Source organism: Cetorhinus maximus, chromosome 10 (assembly GCF_964194155.1).
Source record: "Cetorhinus maximus chromosome 10, sCetMax3.hap1.1, whole genome shotgun sequence".
NCBI lineage: Eukaryota > Metazoa > Chordata > Chondrichthyes > Lamniformes > Cetorhinidae > Cetorhinus > Cetorhinus maximus.
In genome coordinates, this window is record NC_135888.1 from 60205827 (window position 1) to 60225121 (window position 19295).

Below are 19295 nucleotides of genomic sequence, written 5' to 3' on the forward strand. Positions count from 1 at the left end.
GGATTCGCTTGTGTGTGTGTGTGGATTCAGTTGTGTGTGTGAGAGCATTCCCTTATGTGTGTGTGTGTGTAAGGATTCACTTCTCTGTACGTGTATGAGGATTCACGTGTGTATGTGTGTGTGTGTGAGGATTTATGTGTGTATGTGTGTGTGAGGATTCATGTGTGCGTGTGTAAGGATTCACGTGTGTGTGTGTGAGAGGATTCACTTTGTGTGTGTGTAAGGATTCACTTCTGTGTACATGTGTTTGAGGATTCACGTGTGTATGTGTGTGAGGATTCACGTGTGTGTGTTTGAGATTCACTTGTATTGGTGTGTGAGGATTCATGTATGTGTGTGTGTATGTGTGAGGATTCACGTGTGTGTGTGTGTGAGGATTCATGTGTGTGTGTGTGTGTGTGTGTGTGAGGATTCACGTGTGTGTGTGGATTCACTTGTGTGTGTGAGGATTCACGTGTATGTGTTTGTGAGGATTCACGTGTATGTGTATGTGTTTGTGAGGATTTACGTGTGTGTGTGAGGATTCACTTGGCTGAGCTTGTCTGTGCTGGTTTTCAGTTCACTCCTCACTGAGAAGGAATTAGCCTTATGTGCATGCAGTACCTCCTAAGAGCCTACGGGCTGAAGAAGTTTTCATTAAGAATTGTTCGAAGCCAGCGAACAAAGGGAGGCTGAAGATCATTTAGTGAGAGAGAGAGAAGCTGATTAAACATCGATACCATGGTGATAACTCAATGGGTCAAGAGGAACGTGAAAGCAGACCTGGGGCCACTGGTGCTACATTATAAGATATGTTTAAACATGTCTTGCAATTAGAATCATACAGCATGGTATTAGACCATTCAGCCCACCATGCCTGTGCTGGCTCTTTGAAAAAGATTTCCAATTGGCCTACTTCCCCACGCTCTTTTCTCCATAGCCATGACACACTGTCCTTTTCAAGTATCTATCCAATCTCCTTTTGAAAGTTACTATTGAATCTGCTTCCACCACCAGTGCAATCCGGATCATCACAACGTAAAAAAAAAACTCCTCTCCCCTAGTTTTTTTTTGCCAATTACCTTAAATTTGTGCCCTCTGGTTACCTCTGGCCAGTGGAAACACCACCTCCATATTTACTCTTCATAGTCCTTCATAATTTTGAATACTTTTAATAAATCTTCTCTTAACCTTCTCTGCTCTGAGGAGAACAACTCCAATTTCTCCAGATAACTGAAACCTCTCATTCCCAGTACCACTCCAGCAAATTTATTTTGCATCCTTGCCAAGGCTTTGTTGCCTCGTTACAATTATGAGTTTTTTAAGATTATAATGTTTTGGGACTGTGTCTTTAAGAAAAAATGAAGGGGAACATGTGGCCTGCTCTGAAGTCTACCTGACAGTAAGCTTAGTTGGTTTGATTGTTAGAAATCAAAGGTTGTCCACATTGTGTCACTGGGAAGAAAGTGCATGGTGTTTATGAAACAATGGCAGCAGTCTGTGTGCTAAAGTGGAGAGGCTGTAGTTCTCCAAAGTCCCAAAACAGTGTTGAGAATGTTGGGTTGTAAACAGTTGTGCCTTAAACTGTCCATTTAGTTCCAAGATGGAATAGAGTTGAGCTCTCAAGGATAGCTAATCAGCACCTCTACTTGGATACTAGGCTCAAGTGATTCACATTGGCATGATAATCGGCTTTGAGATGGGAAAGGTATGGAAGAAGCTATTGCAATATTTGTGTTACAGGCTTTCCTAAATATCACTGAATATCACAGATAGGTTAATCTACCAGGATCCGGGAGAGAGAGAGCAGCTAGAGTCTCTATGACTCACCACAGCAGAATGTGGGTGGAAGCTCATGCTTGGATTAAAAAGACAAAATTTGTGAGGAGCTAAAATAAAGCTGGAAGATTTGCCTAGCTTGTGTTAGAGGGAGGATCTCCAGTAATACTCTTACCGTGAAGGACAGTTCTGGGCTTAGAAGTTATCAGGCTGAGAAAGGAAAAGAACAGAAGTAAACTCTTGGGAACTAAGAATCATTTTGTATCAATCCTGGGGGAATTGAATGTCTCATTAAATGACATATAATGTGTAGCTATGAAGGGTGTTTCTTCAGTTGTGGTAAAAATATGAAGGGGAGTATTCTGTTCTGTAGTTTAAATTATAAGTTGCCTACAAAGATAGTGTTTAGTTAATAGGGCTTTTAGTCTTTTGTTACAGTGAAATCTTGTCATGTCATCCTTTCAGCTATTAACTGGAAATTTGAATTTCTGTTTAAAAGTCTCTGTGGTGATCGTAACAATATTTTTCCTAAAGTGTGGTGCCCAGAATTGATTACATTACTCCAGCTGAGGCCCAACCAATAGTTAGGATAAAAAGGAGCACATTACAAGCTACATCACAGTTTCCAGAGAAAACATTTATAGGATTCTACGTCAGCCATACAATAAAGATCCAGAACGCATGACATTTATGTCACTTGTCAAAGATAAGAGTACATCGACCATCTACTCCACCCAGTTCCTGAACTCAAACAGTCTTTTTGCAGATTCAAATCTGGTTTGTTTTTCATCAATCTTCTCCCATCTTCCCTGTAGAGCAGGAGTTCCTTGTTGACACATATTTCCATGAGCACCATTTGCAACATTTAGCTCACCCAAGGGACTGTCATCCATATGTGAACCTAGAAAGGCTCTATGTCAGCAACCCATTTAGCTGTGAAGGGGGCCATCACAGTCAGGCCTGATAGTGTCCTCATCCAATGCGGTCATACAGGTATGCTTTCCCACTGAATAATGATTAGGAGCGAAAATGCTGAACACTTTCAGAGGAGCTATGAATTTGTCCGCTAAATAAATACATTACATTTTAACTGGAGTTAATTACCCAGCAGGTCAGAATGGCATTAAAATAAAACTATTTTCTGACATTGCAAGTCCCTAAACCTGTAAATTGTAGAATCTGGATGAAAAATAATTAAGAGAAAGAAAAAACATTGCACAAGGTATAAATATATTGATGATTCAAAAAATAAATATCCTAAATTCTTAGCAATTATGCATAACGTCATATTTAACAGAAGCCCTTGAAGGGATCCACAAACCTAATAGCACAGCCAAAGACTGATGAGAATCATTAGAACATTGGCCAACCAACCAAACCAAGTTCAACTAAAACTTCAATTTTTTTTAAACAAACAACAAAGTAATCATTTAATAATTTCTGTTCTCAACATCGATCCGTTTTGTACCCGCTACCCCACCCCTCCCCTCCTGTATCTGGGCCATGTCACACTCAGAGATTCCAAGTACTTTATCTACTTGTGCTTCTTGCTACAAGCTTAGCATCTGTGTGAAATTAACTTTGGCTTTGAGCCAACCTTAACTCCAGGTGTTTAAATTGTCCTGAAACGGTTTCCAGAGTGAAACAAGACTAACCTTTCCAAGGTAATTTCCCCTCAGTACGATATTAGGAGTGTAGGCTTAGATTTTGTATTCAAGTCACTGGACATCCAACCAGGATGCACCAAACCGAATTGCAAAGGAATTTGTCACAAACTTCTAGCTCAGAGTTGAGAGTGTTGCCAACTGAGCCACAGCTAATGTTGACAGTAGGGACTCTGTCCAAGGATGAGTGCCCTTGTTGGGTCAGGGGTGGCCAAAATAAGCTGGAATCAAAAGTAAACTAGTCCAGACGTGAATTGTGATTTTGCTGACATTAAGCTTTATATTTGATCGTTGTGGGTTTTGCCTATATCAAATAAGGACAAATTCCACTGCAATTCGGTTTGGTGCATCCTGATTGGGTGTACAATGATGATGGAGCCTCCTGTCCAATCAACAAATGAGACTTGGTTGTTATGGCTGCAGTGGTGGGAGAAAAGGCCAATCCTGGTCCTTCAGGTACAACTGTCTGTATCACATTGAGCGCCAGCTGACAGACATAAATGAGTGGCATTCCATAATTGATTATGTGATAAATTTTGATCAAATAATGGGTCAGAGCTGCCAAGGAGTGGCTATCACAGTCGGATTGGCATTCCGCTCCTTTTTACTTACCCAGGTTAGGAGCTGCATATTTTTCACCTGGACTTCCGACCTGGGCCTGGTGAGAAATGGGCAGCGTACCTGGTCCCCACGTTCTTCCAGTGCAGGGCAGCAGCGTTGGGGGAAGTGAAGCCACACCCTGCTTTTCCAGCATTAGTTGCTGTAAACCAGGTCAGTTTTAAGGGCCCTAGTGTGTTTAAATGCACTTTGAGAAGCCAGGGAGAAGGTTAAGTGTATTACATAAGTGGGTAGGATAGTAGGTAAGGGAGCAGTAGGGTGGGTTGGGGGGTGGGGGGGGCGGTGGGGGGGTGGGGGGGTGGTAGGATGGGTCGGGGGGGATGTAGGACGGAGCTGGGAGGTTGGGTGGTCAGCCAGTGGGTGGGGGGAGGTCAGGGGGGTTGGGAAGGTAGTCAGGGCGGCCTGGGGTGTATTCGGGGGAGGGGTGGGGGCTAATCGGGAGGATTGGGGAGAGGCATGAGGGTAGTTGGGCGATGGGGAGGTGGGGGGGGGTGGTTGGTTCATCAGGAGGGTAGTCAGGGGGTGGGGGTATTCAGGGGAGTGGGAAGGCAGTCAGGGGATGTTGGGTGGTCGGGGTGTAGTCGGGTGGTCAGGAGCTGGGTCGGGGGCTTGTGGAAGGCATAGTTGGGGGGTCCAGTGTGGGCGGGGGAGAGGGGAGGTGTTGGGGCAGGGTGTGTCAGTACCATAGTTATCCAGGAGACAGAAGTGATTTTAAACCTTCTAACTTTTACTGGTAACTATTCCGTTAAGAGAATCAGAACCACCCGAAGTCTCCAATTTAAATCGGAATATTGGATGGTTCCAGGTGCAGGGTAATTGCCCATCAGATGTTTAAACTTTCCGGGCAATTCCCGGGCAGTTCTTGCCGGGGGGAACTTCGGAGGGAATCCCCAGCGCATCTTCTGGGATACATCCGGAGATCGGAAGTTCTGGGGCTATTGAGTCCTAGCTGTATGAACAACGTGTAAAGGAAGCCAGTTTATGATGAAAAGCAAATCAAACTGCAGGTGTTGGCAATCTGAAAGGAAAGCAGAAAATGCTTGAAACACTCAAAAGGGAAATGAAAGTTTAAATGTGGATCCTTTACCAAAATGGAAGAGATTGGAGATGGTGAAGGGACGCGCATCAGTGAAGCAGCAGAAGAAGAAAGACTTGCATTTCTAGACTGCCTTATCATGGACACTCCAAAATGCTTTTCAGTCAACAAAGTGCTTTTGAAGTGTAATCACCGTTGTTAAGTGAGAATACCCTGTAGAGTGTGTAAATGTAAAACAGGAGAGGGATAAATGACTGACGTGCTAACAAAATGAGAGAGTAGGAGGTAGAATGAGAAATTTTAAAAACATTTCAAGAGAACTGTGAATGACTGAGGGGGTGGGGGTGGGGGAGGTCAAAGTGGTAGCAGGAAAAACTGGCAAAGTAGAGCAGACTCCAGTCACGAGCCTCAATCACAGATCAATACTAAGGATACAGGCTTCCTGGCACCAAGAAGAGTCCTGGCAGAGGGCTCCCATCACAAGCAACAATGTATCCCTTGATTCTACCCATCTCTCAGGCCATGAATGTGGATTTCAATGTAGTAGGGTTGACAACTCTCAATGATTGACTTGGATCTCTAGGGGTCAAAGACTAACCTGCTGCGAGGACAAAAATCAGAGGGGTATCAAAAAACAATTATGTGCTTTTTTAATTGTCTTTGAAACATGTTTATTCCTTGGCTATGAAAAAAAATTGGAGATGAGGGAAAGAAGGCTGTTTGACAGGGTGGGGTGGTTGGAGGTGTGATGAAACTTCCAGGAATGTGTCCAACCAGAATTGGCAACTTTACAATATAGTGAGGCAGGAGGAGGTGTGCACTTCTTTGGGGGAATACGAGGGGAGAGTTTAGAGACACTGGTCACGGCCCCATTGATAAAATAGGGAAGACACAAAAGGTTGGATGTTGGAAACTGGGTGGCATTGTGGCTGTCAACATTTATGGACCTTAGATTGGACCCAGCCTAGACTGAGGAAAACTCAGTAGATTACAATCTGAGGTCGAGGGGGGAGGGCTAGCAGCGAGGGTGGTAGGATTTTTTTTACAATAAGAGTGCACTTTTGAGGCCGGGACTTGGCATTTTACTGGGGCAGAATAGAGACCGCTGGCCCGAATGGGTCTAATTGTAACATTGAGAGCTACCACTGGTGATGGCAACAATTTCAAACAACTCAAGAGCAGTTCTCAAGAACAATCCTCCAGCAGTGAGATATGGAACTATGCCCATGGTTTCACTGCAATGAACTCCTGCTTTCAACTGTATTGTACTGGGCAGCCACCGTCTCACAGGAGGGAGAGCAAGCGAAGAACCTACAAGGAATGAACATTTTTGAACAGCAATCGTGGTTTCAGATGGTGGGGATTACTCAGGATCCAAACGGTATTCCACCTACTCGGCACTCCTCAAGCGAGGATAGGACACCACTGAGTCCTAGCTCTGGTAACATGGCACAACAAGGAGAGCCATGAACAGAGACAGGCCTACACAGGGCTACGAGCGATTCTTAAGGGTCATGCAAAGTGTACAGGACATCTGCAATTCTCATCCTCAAAAGTCTGTGGATGTTTTCAACAGTGCTCAAGACTGAGATTGCTAGATTTTTATTAGGATATCAAGGGATCTGGAGCAAAGTCAGATACATCGAGTTGAGAAGCAGATTAGCTCTGATCTAACTGAATAGCGGAGCAGACATGAACATGCTGAATGGTCTACTCCTGTTCCTATGTGACAGGGCTGGAGGCTGCATCCACCAACACCAATGACGTATCTTAGGGCTGAGATGAGGAGAAATTACTTCACTCAAAAGGTTGTGAATCTCTGGAATTCTCTGCCCCCGAGGGTTGTGGATGCTTGATCGTTGAATACATTTAAGGCTGGGAGAGACAGATTTTTGCTCTCTCAGCGAATCAAGGGATATGGGGAGCGGACGGGAAATGGAGTTGAAGCCCAAGATCAGCCATGATTGTATTGAATGGCAGAGCAGGCTCGATGGGCCATATGGTCTACTCCTGCTCCTATTTTTTGTGATCTTGAGTACACAGGCTAGCTCATTGAATTATATAACATGTATTTATATAGTGCCTTTAACATAGTAAACATCCTGTGGCACCTCACAGGAGCATAATCAACAAAACTTGACACTGAACCACCAATCAGGAGAACTGGCAGAGTGAGTGAGATCAGCAGCAACAATGGGGGCTATTTGAACGACACGGACTGTGGCAGTTCAGGAAGGTGGCTCAGCACCATCTACTCAGTTACAGACAAGCAAGAAACACTGGCCTTGCAGCCACACTCACATCCCATGAGTGAATAAAAAAAATCCCTCAAACACTGGTTCTCGATGCACATTCTACTTATAAATGGAAAAATGAAGGTATTTAAAAAATAAGTTTAAAATTGCCTTTTCCAGCGAGTTTATTGCCCTTGTTCTCGCCGTGGCCTGAAACATATGAGAAAATGTCCCTGCACGGTTGTGAGCAACAATCATGTGCCAACCTTCCAACTTTTGTATTTCTCAGTGTCCTGTGCCAACCTCCCAAATGCTGCCTGTGGAGTGATCACTGTTCTTGAGGGCTCTTTCGCAGCCTGGACTCCCCTTGTTAAACTTGAAGAGACCCAGAAATAGGGTAACGTGTTAAAACTGACAAAATACCACCCCCAGCCTACCATCCCTCTCTGTTTAACTGAAACTGTAATTGACAAAAGGCAGAAGTTATGTACAAAATGCATGTAGAATCCATTTAGTTAGCACCCCCCGGGCACAACTCTGCCTTCAGTGTCAGTACAGTCGCCTGCCAGGGTGACAATGCACCTCGAATGCACGATATGTGCAACCCTTAACTGGGCACCACACTGAGCATCGACAGGTGGATGTCACAGATGTCGAACCATCGCTCGGACACTCTTCTGCGGCCATGCAAACCCTTGGCTGGCAGCGCAGGATTGGCTTGGTGCTCCATTTCGCTCACCACCCTCCAGAAATGCTGATCCTTCATGAAGAAGAGTGCGCGGTGCGTGTAGGAGTAAAACGCGGCGTCCAGGTTTCCTACTGGATGGTCGCCAGCCACCGTTGGAGGGAAGAAGTCCACGATCTTTCTGGGAAACCCATTAACCTTCTGGTTAAGATCGATGGTGAAGGCCGTCACCTGTAGGAAAGTAACAGAAGGATAAATGTGTGGGACAAGCAGAATCAAACAGGCTGATTTTATTACATTGAGTTTGGGTTCACATTCAGTTCCCTTGAAGTCGAAGCACCCAGAGACCAGCACTACCCACTCATTTCCGGTTTGTCCTGTTTTTTGAAGGAGGTGTTTTATTGCTGGTGCATAAGCGTTAGCTATGGCCCCGTTGGTGACATTCTCAATCCTGGGTCAGAAGGTTGTTGGTTCACACCCCACTCCAGAGGCTTAAGCACACTGATCCCGATTTTTCAACCTGCGAATGGTAGCAATTTTGGGTTTACCCATCCATTCCTGACCTACTCCACCTTCCTCTAGTCAGGAAGCGTGGCAGGTTGTGACCTCGCACGCACATCCTCTGATGTCGGGGCCACCATTATAAAGGCTGAGAGGAGGTTTGAATTTCAAAATCAAAAGGGAAGCCGCTTAGGACTGCGATGAGGAGAAATACCTTCACTCAGAGGGTTGAGAATCTTTGGAATTCTCTACTTCAGGGGCAGAACCTTTACGCCTCGTGGTGGGGGCATGTGCCGGACCCGATCGGGTGTAAAACAGCGTGAGATGTCGGGCGAGTGTCCCGACATCATCCCGCATGCGCGCAATCTTCAGGTCAGCGGGTGCGCATGGGTGTTGGTGCTGTGCCCACCATCAATTAAGTGCCACTTAAGGCCATTAAAAACCCAATTGAACCCGATTTCACATTGCCCATGTGATTTTGTGCTCGTCGCACAGGCAAAACGGGCAGGCAGGCAAAACCTCATCCAAGGGCAGGATAAAAAGGGTCAGCAGCACTGCCATTGTGAGCTGTGAGGAGTTTAGGAGATAGTTTGCTGCTGGTGACTTATTTGAACTTGACAGCTTCATTCTGAACTTCATTCTTAGCATTTCTAGGCTTTATTTCAGGTCTCATTGGTGTCTCCAAGGCCCCAGGAGGATTTTGACCCTGTGGACCCTTCCAGGTATCAGACAGTCTTCTGTTACCATGGTAATGGAGACTGTGATATCTGCTGGTGGCATCTCCTCCTCCAAGGAAGAGAGGGACAGAACGGAGAGGAGGCCAGGTGTCCCAATGCAGCTTTCAGGGGAGTGACCTGTGGGAATTGAGGCACAGGCACAGGGCGGGCAGGGCCAACAAGAAATCCAAGGCAGAAGGTGCCACAGAAGACGCCAATATCCTGCTGCCAGGGTTTACAGGCGGCGTTGCAGGTACTTCAATATGTCCGAGGTGCAATGCCGAAGGAGGCTCCGCCTCTCCAGGGAGACTGTAAGATGATTGAGCCTGAGATCATCTCCGACTGTTTGGGTAGGAACCCCATGCCAGTGGCTCTGAAGGTCACAGTGGCCCTCAACTATGCCTCCGGCTCTTTCCAGGGCTCAGTGGGGGATCTGTGTGGAGTCTCCCAATCAGCTGTCCAAGTTGTGTCAAGCTGGTGACAGGAGCTCTGTTCAGGTGAGTAATGACATTCATTTCTGTAAGGATGAGGCCAGCCAGGCAGAGCGAGCCAGAAGGTTCGCAGGGTGTCATCGACTGCACACATGTGGCCATGAAGGTGCCAGTGGGTCAGCTGGGTGCCTTCGTCAACAGGGATTCCACTCGATGAACGTGCAGATAGTGTGTGACTACAGGATGCAGATTCTGCAAGTCTGTGCAAAGTACCCTGGCAGCTCCCATGATGCTTGCATCCTCAGACACTCCCAGGTGCCGAGACTCTTCAGTGCTACGGCCCAACTGGATGGATGGCTTCTGGGTGACAAAATCTATCCCCTGAAAAGGCGGCTCATGATGACTCTCCGCCACCGAAGAACAGAGGCAGAGCGGCGTTATAATAGGAGTCATGCCTCCACAAGGGCAGTGATAGAGAGGACCGTAGATCTTCTCAAGATGCGCTTCTGATGCCTGGACTGTTTAGGGGGAGCACCACAATACTCTCCAGAGCACTGAATGCTGTGCACTCCACAATCTGGCTCTGGCATGGAGGGACCCATTGGAGGAAGAGGATCTAGTTGCAGCTCCACAGGCCACAGAGGATGAATCCAGTCCTGAGTCAGAAGAGGAGGATGGTGAGGAGAACACTGAGGGCGTGGAGGCAGAGCTTGGTAACCTCCAAGGAGGCAGGGACACCAGGGACACACCTTGATCCAACGATCCTTCAGCTAGGCTGCCAAAGATCTGCTTCCACCTCATGCCAGGGCTGCCGCCTCCATCCCGGATGTCTGAATTTACCCTTTCATGTGAACCCAAAGTTCACTCAGTGCCTGTGCAATAAAGTTTAGAGCCACTCATGTCCAGCATTACATACTGGCGTACCCTGCACCAATAAAATACAAAGGTGAAGCAGATTCAGGCCATTACGACAAAAGAAAATTTAACTCATTTTGACAATCCAAAAAAATTAACAGAACCTTCTCTGATCTTCATTCCCCCAGACCAGTAAACATAAACAAAACATAACTGAACAGAAGATCACCCGTGACACGTCCCTCTTGTGCTTATGGTGCCTTAAACTTACGTTTGCGAGTGCTATGTCTCCCCCCACCCTGCCTCGCTGGCAGCAGCATTGGGGATAGCTGTTGACTCTGCTGTCCTGTTGGCCTTGATGACCTTGGCGGTCGTCCTCTGGCCCGTGGAGCCTGTGCTGGCCCCACCTGGGAGGGAGTGGCCAGTGCCACGGCTGGCATCTCCCCAGTCATTGCAGCCTCATCAGATGCCACAGTTCCGGCAGAGGGAGGGAGGAGCTGCGGCCATCATCCGGAGCGCTCTGAGTGGAGCCCCCAGAGACGACAAGCAGCTCATGTGCCAAAGTGATGCTGCTCTGGACCTCCCTGCGCACTGCTGATGAACGGGAACCTAGCTGGGATACCGGGTGCCTCATCTATCTCCCACACAGACACTGACCACCTGAGGTCATTGCCTGTGTGAGAGCTTGCAGGTCCGAGCGCAAATCCAGGAACCCCTCATTCTGTCTCTGGAGCTGCCTCTTCATGAGAGTCGCCACTCTCTCAATGGAGGAGGCAATGCGCTCGGCCATGAGGGTCAACGCAGTGCTAACCCTCCACATGGACTCTTCCACAACAGAGACCATGGCACGCATACCCTCATGGATCTCCACATGATGCTCCTGCACATCCCATTGGACATCCAGCATCTGCCGCCTAATGGACAACTCTAGAGGCTCATCATCTGCCTTCAACTCAGCATTGTCCTGGTCTAGTGTCCAGCAGTCCTCCAACTGCCGGCGTCCTGGGCTTGCTCCTCAAGCGAGTGTGAAGTGCCCTCACCACTGTGCTTTGATATTCTAGCCAAGGAACTAACGCCCATCGAGGTGCTGGTATCTGCGCTGGTGCCTGGTTCAGAGAGTGGGTGTGACACAGGTGCATGTGAAGCCTAGCGGTCCTCTGGCATCAGGGGTGGCTCTTCGGGGTCCTGAGTGTGTGCTGGCGAGTCTAAGGAAGAACAACAACATGTCATTAGTTTAAGTCATCACACTGTCATTGTGCAGGCCGGGCACCCTGGTGAGACAATGGAGATCTGCATCATGGTTCCATATCTTCCAATGATCAATGGGGGCTCCAGTTTTGAGCCTCCCATCAACTAAGAGACTGCAAAAGAATGTTTGCACTGCCCAAAACTCTCATCTCTCTGCACTGCACTCTTACCTTTGTCTGACACCCCAACCTCTCTGCGGCCAGTTGACCGAGGTGCATGGCACCTTTCCAGCTCCAAGGCATCCTGCTCGAATCTGGATGGGATTAGGAGGTTTGGGGGGGCCTCTGCCTGTCCGATACCTTGCAATGTTTTTATAGGTCGACTTCTCCTGAAAGGACAGAGGAGCTTTGATGAGTCCACTCTCTACCTGCAGCTCCATTGCAGCCTGGCCAACCCCACCTGAGGAACATCCAGCAGGGCACATCTGAGTCGTGGCCCTCGAGCTGCAAGGCACTCAGTCCAAGCAGCCAGGGCTCACCCCCTTGGCCAGTTCTGGCGTCATTGACAGTTGGCGCTCAAACTCTAGCACCCCTGAGATCCACAGGGGGACGGCCACACCTTAACACTTCAACACACTGATCCAGGCCAACGCAGTACTCACCCTCCCCGAGTGCAGCAGGTGGTTAAATGTTTTGCGGCACTGCACCCATGTGCACTGCACAATGTCATGGCTGCTGACCTGCATTGCCACCTCCTCCCATTCCCTCTTTGTGAGGTGCGGTGGCCTCCTCTTTCCATCTCTGGGGACAAGGGTGTCCCTTCCGACAGCCACCTCCTCCGGGAGGAACATGAAGCACTCATCCTGTGGGGGTGGGGGGGCCGAGTGCCCACCCGACCTGCCCTCCTGCCTGGCGTTTCCAGTTGCACTTGAGGCCATAACTTCAGTGCTCACAACGCTGCAAATATGTTCTTCTCTGGCAGCCTTCAAAGAGTTGCCTGTGTTGTTTTTAAACTGGCCACCGGGTCACTATTGGACCCGGCGGCCGACATGCCCCTGCCCCGCCCGCCCCTCTCCGACCATTGGGAAGATGTATTACACGCTGGGTGGGTCTTTACTGGCCAGCCAGCATGAAATTATGGTCACATGCCCGCTGGTCCCGCCTGCCCACCATGGGTAAACTTCAGGCCCCGAGGGCCGTGGAAGCTCAGCCATTGAGTATGTTTAAGGCAGAGATTTCTGATTAACAATAAGGTAAAGGGTTGTGGGGATAGTGTGGGTAAAAGGAATTTAAGTGTTTGATCAGCCATGATCATATTGAATGGCGGATCAAGCTCGATGGGCTTCTCCTGTTCCTATGTTGCTATCCCTCCATGCTATTTTCACTGTGATGGGAGGGATTTGGAGGCCTGTGGGAACTCCATGAGGTAAGTCAGTTTGTGAACCTTGGGGGAAGCCTGCTGAAGAGTCAGGAACCTTTCGACAGGAAATTTAAAAAGGTCTTGCCAGTGCCCTCTCATAACCCCCATTCACCCTCACACCCTCAAGCTCCCTCATATCCTAGAAAGGATGGCCAGATGCCCTCATTATGAATACTTGGCTGAGCTCCAAAAATAGCTAATGGACTCAGCTCAGCAAACAATGTTGACACAGCTTGATCAAGAGTGCTAGCTTTGTTTGATTGACAAGTTTATGAGGTTATGATAAGTTACTCTTTCTTTGATGTGTTTTCCAATGTCTGTGTGTTTACATAGACAAGACTAATAGGTATTAAGAGGACTAAAGCTTTTATTAATTCATAGTAATTAATGTCTATGTTTGAATGACACTTTTATGAGGTTCTAAGATGAGTAGTTTTTTAAAAAGTAGATTTTCAAAGCATGTTTGCTTATTTTGTCAGTTTCATGAGCATTTCAAAGACTTCCCAATACCTGATTTATTCTGTGCATAGTGGATACTGGAAGAGTAATTGTGGGGGATGCATGAGGTGCATGGCAGGGGCATGGGGGTGGAGGGGGCAAGGGAGCATGTAGAGGTTATGAGAGGGTATGGAAGGGGCATGGGGTATGGAGGGGTCATGAAGTGTATGAGGGGGCATGGAATGGGCATGAGGGTGAGGGAATGAGGGCTAGGGGGCCTCACAACCATGTAAAGAACCAAGGCAGGACTTCTAACCAGCTTATCTCCGCATCCGCCAGGCTCGGACGGTGACTTGGGCCTACCTAGGGAGGTGGCAGACCTGAACCTTGGCCAGCCACATCTCACAAATACTGTAGGAGTCGGAGAAGTTGATGGGTTCGGGATTTCAAATTTCCTAACACAGAGGGGAAGATCCAGTCCACAGTCTAGGCTGATACTCTGGTGCGCTATTGAAAGAGTGCTGCACTGCCAGAGGAGCATTAAACTGAATCCTGTTCTGCCCTCTCAGTTCGATGTAGAAGATCCCATGACACTGTTTCAAGTGTGAGAGGGGACTGAGAAAGGGGAGCATTAAACTGAGAGGATGGACAAACTGAGAGTCTGTGGGTGGGTCAGGCCATGTGAGTATGAGATCATAACCCTGAAAGGTTGGGGTAGGAGACCAGACGTTTGAGAAAAGGCTGAGAGAGCTTCAAGAGCTGAGCTAGAGAGAGTCTAGTGCAAGAGTAGGCCAGAGTCCTCTCTGGACTGAACTCCAATACAATCTATACCAATGACTCAAGTGGAAGGTGGCCTATTTGCACTGTCAACCTCCACAACCTACAGTCTTAGACTTATAAGTAAGTTATATATTCAACTTCTGAATGTTGACATGTAAAAATCACAGTTTATGCCTGTTGTGAACAAAGTGTATAAACATGACAGCCAAGCTTACCTCATTACCCCTGAAGAAATAAATGTTCCGGTCTCTTCTGTCAAAATAAGCTGTGTCTATTGGGCTGGGAGCACCAGGGAAGCCATCACTAATGAGCTTGGGATATCTGGTGCCATGTGCGTCTTGAGTAAAGGCCATATCGTTAATGGGGTCATAGTGCCAGTACTGCGTCCCTGAAAATCAGATGAGTAACATTAAAGACAATGAGGCTTAAAGTTCTTGCCCAGAGCCCAGGCTCCTCCTCGCCTCAATTGCACTGATACACCCACAACCTTGTTTTTCATTATAGGCCCGCGAGCCAGTGGTGGCTCCCATCAATGCTAAGTGTGGCACCTTGACCAGTGATGTAGTGCTGCCGGAGCGGAACTCTGCCAACTCCAACCAGGGCCCGGAGAGCAGAGTGCCACGGAGTGGAGCGCCGGGGTCCTGGGGAGGAGAGACTGGTTGTGAGGACTGGGGCCCCGGGGGGGAGCAGCTGGCTGCGAGGTCCAGAGCTTCGGGAAGGAGAGGCTGGCTGCAAGGTCTAGGAGTGAGCCTGTGCGGAACAGAGACCCAGGTCGTGGGGTGGGTTGGAGGGGTGGGAAGGAAGAGGCTGATGGCTGTGTGTGTGTGAGAGAGAGAGACTGTGTGTGAGTGTTTGTGTGTGTGTGTGGGAGTGAGAGAGTCAGTGACTGTGTGTGGGAGTGAGATATTGATTGTGTGTGTGGGAGTGAGAGTGTGTGTGTTTGTATGTGTGTGGGAGAGAGAGTGAGTAACTGTGTGTGTGTGTGGGGGTGAAAGAGTGATTGTGTGTGTGGGAGTGAGAGAGTGAGTGACTGTGTGTGTGCGGGTGAGAGAGTGAGTGACTATGTGTGTGTGTGGGAGCGAGACATTGAGTGAGTGTGCATGTGGGAGTGAGAGAGTGATTGTGTATGTTTGGGAGTGAGAGAGTGAGTGACTGTGTGTGTGGGAGTGAGAGAGTGAGTGAATATGTGTGGGAGTGAGTGTGTGTCTGTTAGTTTGAGAGAGTGAATGACTGTGTATGTGTGTGTGGGAGTGAGAGAGTGAGTGAGTATGCATGTGGAAGTGAGAGAGTAATTGTGTGTATGTGGGAGTGAGAGAATGAGTGACTGTGTGTGTGGGCGTGAGAGAGTGAGTGACTATGTGTATGTTTGGGAGTGAGAGTGAGTGACTGTGTGTGCGTTTGGGAGTGAGAGAGTGAGTGAATATGTGTGGGAGTGAGTGTGTGTCTGTCAGTTTGAGAGAGTGAGTGACTGTGTATGTGTGTGTGGGAGTGAGAGAGTGAATGAGTATGCATGTGGAAGTGAGAGAGTAATTGTGTGTGTGTGGGAGTGAGAGAATGAGTGACTGTGTGTGTGTGGGAGTGAGAGAATGAGTGGCTATGTGTATGTTTGGGAGTGAGAGAATGAGTGACTGTGTGTGTGTGGGAGTGAGAGTGAATGACTGTGTGTGTGTTTGTGAGTGAGAGAGTGAGTGAATATGTGTGGGAGTGAGTGTATGTCTTTTGGTTTGAGTGAGTGAGTGACTGTGTATGTGTGTGGGAGTGAGAGAGTGAGTGAGTGTGTGTGTGGGAGTGAGAGAATGAGTGACTGTGTGTATGTGGGAGTGAGAGAGTGAGTGCTTGTGTGTGTGTGTGGGAGTGAGAGAATGAGTGACTATGTGTGTGTGTGGGAGTGAGAGAGTGAGTGACTGTGTGTGTATGGGAGTGACAGAGTGAGTGACTGTGTGTATGTGGGAGTGAGATAATGAGTGACTGTGTGTGTGTGGGAGTGAGCAAGTGAGTGACTGTGTGGGAGTGAGTGTGTGTCTGTTGGTTTGAGAGAGTGAGTGACTGTGTGTGTGGGGGAGTAAGAGAGTGATTGACTGTGTGTATGTGGAAGTGAGAGAATGAGTGACTGTGTGTGTGTGGGAGTGACAGAGTGAGTGACTGTGTGTGTGTGGGAGTGAGATAATGAGTGACTGTGTGTGTGTGGGAGTGTGACAGTGAGTGACTGTGTGTTTGGGAGTGTGACAGTGAGTGACTGTGTGTGTGTTTGGGAGTGTGACAGTGAGTGACTGTGTGTGTGTTTGGGAGTGTGACAGTGAGTGACTGTGTGTGTATGTGGGAGTGAGAGAATGAGTGACTGTGTTTGTGTGGGAGTGAGATAATGAGTGACTGTGTTTGTGTGGGAGTGAGATAATGAGTGACTGTGTGTGTGTTTGGGAGTGTGACAGTGAGTGACTGTGTGTGTTTGGGAGTGTGACAGTGAGTGACTGTGTGTGTGTTTGGGAGTGAGAGAGTAAGTGAGTGTGTGTGTGGGAGTCTGTGTGTGGGAGTGAATGAGTTTGTGTGTGAGACGGATTGAGAGAATCAGTGTGAGTGTGTGTGGAAGCGAGTGAGTGAGAGTGTGTGGGAGTGAGGGAGTGAGTGAGTGTGTGTGGGAGTGAGGGAGTGAGTGAGAGTGTGTGTGTGTGGGAGTGAGTGAGTGTGTGTGTGTGGGAGTGAGTGAGAGTGTGTGTGTGTGTGGGAGTGAGGGAGTGAGTGAGAGTGTGTGGGAGTGAGGGAGTGAGGGAGTGAGTGAGAGTGTGTGTGTGTGTGGGAGTGAGAGAGTGAGTGAGTATGTGGGAGTGAGGGAGTGAGTGAGAGTGTGTGTGTGTGTGTGTGGGAGTGAGAGAGTGAGTGAGTGTGTGTGGGAGTGAGGGAGTGGGTGTATGTGTGTGTGTGTGTGTGTGTGTGGGAGTGAGGGAGTGAGTGAGAGTGTGTGGGAGTGAGGGAGTGAGTGAGAGTGTGTGGGAGTGAGGGAGTGAGTGAGAGTGTGTGGGACTGAGGGAGTGAGTGAGAGTGTGTGTGTGTGTGGGAGTGAGGGAGTGAGTGAGAGTGTGTGGGAGTGAGGGAGTGTGAGGGAGTGAGTGAGAGTGTGTGTGTGTGTGTGTGGGAGTGAGAGAGTGAGTGAGTGTGTGTGGGAGTGAGGGAGTGAGTGAGAGTGTGTGTGTGTGTGTGGGAGTGAGAGAGTGAGTGAGTGTGTGTGTGTGTGTGGGAGTGAGGGAGTGAGTGAGAGTGTGTGTGTGTGTGTGGGAGTGAGGGAGTGAGTGAGTGTGTGGGAGTGAGGGAGTGAGTGAGAGTGTGTGTGTGTGTGGGAGTGAGAGAGTGAGTGAGTGTGTGTAGGAGTGAGGGAGTGAGTGAGAGTGTGTGTGTGTGGGAGTGAGAGAGTGAGTGAGTGTGTGTGGGAGTGAGTGAGAGTGTGTGTGTGTGTGGGAGTGAGGGAGCGAGTGAGAGTGTGTGTGTGTGTGGGACTGAGAGAGTGAGTGAGTGTGTGTGTGTGTGTGTGGGAGTGGGAGAGTGAGTGAGTATGTGTAGGAGTGAGGGAGTGAGTGAGAGTGTGTGTGTGTGTGGGAGTGAGGGAGTGAGTGAGAGTGTGTGTTTATGTGAGATGGAGAGCATGAGTGAGTGTGTGTATGTGGGAGTGAGTAAGTGTGTGTATGTTTGGGACTGAGGGAGTGAGTAAGTGTGTGTGGGAGTGAGAGAGTGAGTGCAGGTGTGTGTGTGGGAGTGAGTGAGCGTGTATGTGTGGGAGTGAGAGAGTGAGTGTGTATGTGTTGGGGGGATTGAGAGAGTGAGTGTGTGTATGTGTGCTTGGGAATGAGAGAGTGTGTGTGGGAGTGAGTGAGTCAGTGTGTGTGTGGTATTGAGGGAGTGAGTGTGTGTATGTGGGAGTGAGAGTGTGTGTGTGGGAGTGAGAGAGTGATTGTGTGCCTGTGAGTGCGAGAGAGTGAGTGAGTGTGTATGCGTGTGTGGGGGAGTGAGAGTGATTGTGTATCAGAGTCAGAAAGTGTGTGTGTGTGGGGGACTGAGAAGAGTGTGTTTGTGTTTGTGTGTGTGTGTGTGTGCGCGCACGTGGGAGTGAGAGAGTGAGTGAGTGTGTATGTGTGTGCAAGTGAGAGAGTGTGTGTTTGTGTGTGTGGGAGTGAATTGTGTGTGTGTGTGGGATTGAGAGAGTGAGTGAGTGTGTGTGAGTGAATGTGTGTTTCTGGGAGTGAATGAATGTGTGTGTGGGATTTAGAGAGTGAGTGAGTGTGTACATGTGTGGGAGTGAGTGTGTGTCTGTGGGAGTGAGAGAATGAGTGAGTGTGTGTGGGAGTGGGAGTGAGAGTGTGTGGTAGTGAGTGTGTGTGTGTGTGTGGGAGTGTGTGTGTGTGGGAGTGAGTGTGTGCATGTGTGAGAGTGAGTTAGTGTGTGTGTGTGTGTGGGAGTGTGTGTGTGTGGGAGTGAGTGTGTGCATGTGTGAGAGTGAGTTAGTGTGTGTGCGTGTGTATGAGTCCCGTTTATATCCAGGAAATGGGCCGGCTCCTTCAGGAATGAGCAGATCCTGACAGCGGCCTCCAACCGAGGAGCACCACCTGGCTTTACTATGCAGTTGGCTACTGGAAGTGTTCAAGGGGCAGCCGCCCTCGCAGGAGGATGTGGCGTACAGGGGTGCGACACCAGCTCACTGGGAGAGAGAAGCCCATTCGGCAGGTAAATCCCTCACCCTAGCCCTGAGAGAAGACCAAGTCATTCCACTTCAGGCCTGTATTCCCCCAGAAAGAACAATTTATTCTGCTTTTTGATTAATGTTCTTTCTACCTTTGTCTTATCGCAAGTGGGAGCGAATCAGGCAATGGCCTCTATTATAGTAGTCGATGTGGCTCTCACATTGCAGGTTTTTTCCTAAAGTGGCCCTTGCTTGGAAAATAGTGAAGATTACTGATCTACAAGATGCATTGCAGGAACTCACCAA

The 19295-nt window shown here is 48.6% G+C and overlaps 1 protein-coding gene across 2 annotated transcripts in view; it reads right to left on the minus strand.

Annotated features, from left to right (window-relative positions):
* Positions 1–2768: 2768 nt before the first annotated feature.
* LOC144685236 (matrix metalloproteinase-21-like) overlaps positions 2769–19295 on the minus strand; it is a 45955-nt gene continuing 29428 nt past the window's right edge. Inside the window, exons 6-7 of one of the 2 annotated variants that reach the window (XM_078549670.1) lie at positions 14539–14711; positions 2769–2937 (exon numbers count right to left, since the gene is read on the minus strand). In XM_078549670.1, the coding sequence (XP_078405796.1) occupies positions 2893–2937; positions 14539–14711 (218 nt within the window). In that variant the 3' untranslated portion in view covers positions 2769–2892. Of the gene's footprint in view, positions 2938–6991; positions 8227–14538; positions 14712–19295 lie in introns of those variants that run through there. The other variant, XM_078549669.1, reaches the window with a different exon arrangement.